At 39.2% G+C, this 3,851-nt stretch overlaps 1 protein-coding gene across 1 annotated transcript; it reads left to right on the top strand.

The window, feature by feature from the left end:
• The first annotated feature begins 313 nt into the window (after window positions 1-313).
• Window positions 314-2,753, top strand: LOC117545762 (zona pellucida sperm-binding protein 4-like). Its single transcript, XM_034215708.1, has 8 exons — window positions 314-859; window positions 981-1,165; window positions 1,241-1,338; window positions 1,422-1,582; window positions 1,657-1,849; window positions 2,217-2,364; window positions 2,443-2,518; window positions 2,599-2,753. The coding sequence occupies exons 1-8, from the start codon at window positions 358-360 to the stop codon at window positions 2,688-2,690; spliced, it is 1,455 nt and encodes a 484-aa protein (XP_034071599.1). The 5' UTR covers window positions 314-357; the 3' UTR covers window positions 2,691-2,753.
• The last annotated feature ends 1,098 nt before the right edge of the window (window positions 2,754-3,851 follow it).

The raw sequence follows: 3,851 nt of genomic DNA, 5'->3' as shown, positions 1-3,851 counted from the left end.
CCTTTAAAAAGGTTTTTGTGACCCAAATGTTGGACTTGTCAATAGATACTTAAATGTCAAACTGTCAACTGGCCTGACTTGAAAGGACACATGTTTTATCTCCTTAAAACACCCACACAACTGATCTTGTTACGTTTCCAAGAGCATTATCAAATCATCCATCCGAATAATAAACAATAAACATTACATGATACACCCCTAAAGCTTTTGATTGGCTTTTGAAAAGAAAGGAAGCTATGATTGGAGGTTATTTTGCCTCAGAGGAGTGGTTTTCAAACATCAAACCTAGTCACATATAAATGTGGCAGCAAGGCTTAGTACTCTTGGGGACTATCCAGGTCAAATTGCTGTGAAATCATGGTGAAGCACTGGAGTTTCACCTGTTTAGTGGCACTAGTATTGCTAGGATGCTCAGTTAGATCCCAAGCTCAAGAAAAAGACCTTTCTCCACGGACCCACCATCATCGACGTCATCATCATCATTCTCGAGGTTCTCATTCTCGAAGTTCTCGTTCTCGAGGTTCTCATCATCGACATTCTCCACATCCACATGGACCATGGAGCCCTCCACATCCACATCAACATCCACAATGGATCCCTAAAAATCAACCACCACCATGGAACCTTCAGTTTGATCCAATGCCGCAGGTTCAACCAGCTTTACAAAAAGTTCAGAAAACGCAGGTGCCGCAGACACCTACAGTTTACAAACCAAGTGTGGCAAAGCAGCCTGTAGCACAGAGTTGTGTCGTTGCAGAAAACGTGAGAATCCCATGTGGAAGTTCTGATATCTCTGCCGCTGGATGTCAAGATATAAACTGCTGCTTTGATCGACGACAGTGTTACTATGGAAAGGCAGGTGAGGATTCTAAACGGCTGTCATGCTTGGACATAAATGGTTGATACAAAAAAAGTGTTTAATCTTTCTGTTTTTTGTTTTTACAAACAACTTTGATCCATACCTGTTTTTGTGCCACCAGTGACTGTCCAGTGCACCAAGGATGCCCAGTTCATCGTGGTTGTGGCCAAAGATGCCACTCTGCCCAACATTGACCTCGAGTCAATCTCACTGTTGGGACAAGGGCAAGGCTGTACACATGTTGATTCTAATTCAGACTTTGCCATCTACAACTTTCCTGTTTCTACCTGTGGCTCTGTTGTTATGGTAAGCCTGATTTTCTCTACTTTTCAGCTAATACAGATCGTTTTCAAACACTGTAATCCTATTTACTTTTAATAGGAAGAGACTGGTGTTATAATCTATGAGAACAGGATGTCTTCCTCATTTGAAGTGGGAGTTGGGGATCGTGGAGCCATTACCAGGGACAGCCACTATGAGTAGGTGGTACTTATTTCAATACGTTTTTAGTGTCAAAATAAAAGATCTGACCAAGCAAAGTAATGCCAGTTTTCTCTTTTAGATTGCTTTTCCAGTGCAGGTACATCGGTACTTCTGTTGAGACTTTGGTTATAGAAGTATTAGATATTGTAAACCCTCCCCTACCAGTCGCTGCCCAGGGACCCATCAGTGTACACCTGAGGTTGGCTAATGGCGAATGCAATACAAAGGGTTGTAATGAAGGTAAGTGTGTGCAGCCTGTTTGTAGATCATTTTATGTTACTGGCTGTCATACTAACCTGTCTCTGCTCTCACAGTGGATGTGGCCTATACATCATTTTACACGAACACAGACTATCCTGTGACCAAAGTACTGAGGGACCCTGTGTATGTGGAGGTTCAACTCCTGGAAAAAACGGATCCCAACCTCGTCCTGACTCTTGGTCGCTGTTGGACAACTACAAGCCCTAACCCTCACAGTCTGCCTCAGTGGGACATTCTGATAGACGGGTAACTAAAACACCAATTTACACCTTGTTTACCATGCTGTTCGTCTGTTTACTCATTGAGAAAACTGAATATAATCTTATGAATACCATAGTCCGATCGATACTAATAGAATTTTGAAGGCAACATTGAAAGACATTTCTTAATATTGGACATTTTAGAGTTGAAAAATAAATGTGTCAGTGCTCTCTGGTCAACAACACACTATATGTTTCTCAACAACTTCAAAAATATATTTGGATTTTCCATCCTGCAATTACTTTTTGGTCAACAAAATGTTGATAGCTTATATCACCAGGCTCAAATGACTGGTGTCTTTATTGTATTTAATTTCACTGTTGCTTCTTGATATCATTTTTCTTTCCTCCAGGTGTCCATACAGGGATGATCGCTACCTGTCCGAACTGGTTCCGGTCGGGCCGTCATCTGGTCTAGAGTGTCCAAGTCACTTCAGGCGTTTCATTCTCAAAATGTTTACCTTTGTCAACCCTAATTCAATGGAACCCCTGAGTGAACAGGTAATTGTTAAATCTAGTGTTTAATGCTGCAACTATTTATTTTTGTATTGCTCTGCCAACACTATTTTTCTTGTTCAGGTGTTCATTCACTGCAGCACAGCCGTGTGCACTAGTGGAGCGGGTCACTCCTGTGAACCATCATGCTTCAGAAAAAGTAAGAGATGAATGTATAACCTGCAGAACTCATGTGAAATATGTATTGTATTCTGACATTGTTTTTATGTCTGTGTGTAGGGAGAGACGTTCCGGCTGCGGACAAGAGCAAGTCTCAGTCAAAGGTCGTGGTTTCTGTTGGACCAGTGATCATGGGCGCCCCTCAGCAGTAAACAAAACAGTTTCAAGCTCGAGAATCAGCCTGAAAACATGTATTAAAAGATTTGAAACAAAAACACTGTTTAGTTTTTAGTGGTGTGAAATGAAAATGACTGATAAATCAAGAGTATAGAGTGTCGAAGGGATAATTAATTGGATTTCTAAAGATTGTAGTCACAGTTGTATAAATAAATATTAGCTTTAATCAGGCCCGGCTCCAGGATGAAATGACTGAGGGGGCTGTTAAAAAATCCAAGGGGCGATTTCTTTTTCACAACAACGACAAATACTGGCAATATAATTATTTGACACACCAAGCTTTTTTCCTTCTCACTGCTCGACAATCTCTTTGCTTCTTTATTTTTATTCCGGATTTACCCCTCTCATTCTGTTATTTTCCTCTGATCTTTAACAATAGATAGTAAATATTATTAGATGGCTGCACTGTTACAGACTAACATTGATTTCCTCAATTTAGAAATTGACAGGCTCTGTAATTATACCATAACCTTTTCTCCTATCCCTTAACTCATGTTCCTATACAGATTTACTTGCTTACTTACTATCTACTCTAGTCATGTCAGGATTAAAGAAAACATTTTTTCAGGATTGAATGTTCAAACCAAGGCCTAAAACCTGGCATTTCATAAGAAAGTGACTAATATATAAACCAAATGAAATATTGGATAAAATGGACACACAGATTAAAAATTTAAATAAATGTCTCTAGTCTAACTGCCATGAGAAAAATCAAATCAATGTTGCAAAATCCGTCACTAGATGTCGCTCATTGTACCAATACGGTTTATATAATACATAGGCCTAATAACATGTTATTATTATTATTATTATTATTATAGTAAAAGTGCTCGCTTTAGCAAACACCTGATCCATACAGGCATTGCAGCCCTAAATAACAACAATTAACCATCATGTGTGGTGCTATCTGTAGATGTCTGTCTTATTTTTAGTTGATTTCATATTGTTTTCAGAGCTGTGCAAATGAATTTCCCCCTGGGGACAATAAATCTAATCTAAACTAAATTAATATTCAATCCCGTACTTGGCGATTGAGAACATAAATTCGTAATTTACCTTGTTTAAAGCACTTTTGTTGTAATACTATGGATTTAGTTGACACTACTAGCCGAGTTTCTTTTGTCCAATATCTCGCG

Source organism: Gymnodraco acuticeps, unplaced genomic scaffold (assembly GCF_902827175.1).
Source record: "Gymnodraco acuticeps unplaced genomic scaffold, fGymAcu1.1, whole genome shotgun sequence".
NCBI classification, from domain to species: domain Eukaryota; kingdom Metazoa; phylum Chordata; class Actinopteri; order Perciformes; family Bathydraconidae; genus Gymnodraco; species Gymnodraco acuticeps.
This window is presented reverse-complemented; position numbering and strand designations above follow the sequence as displayed.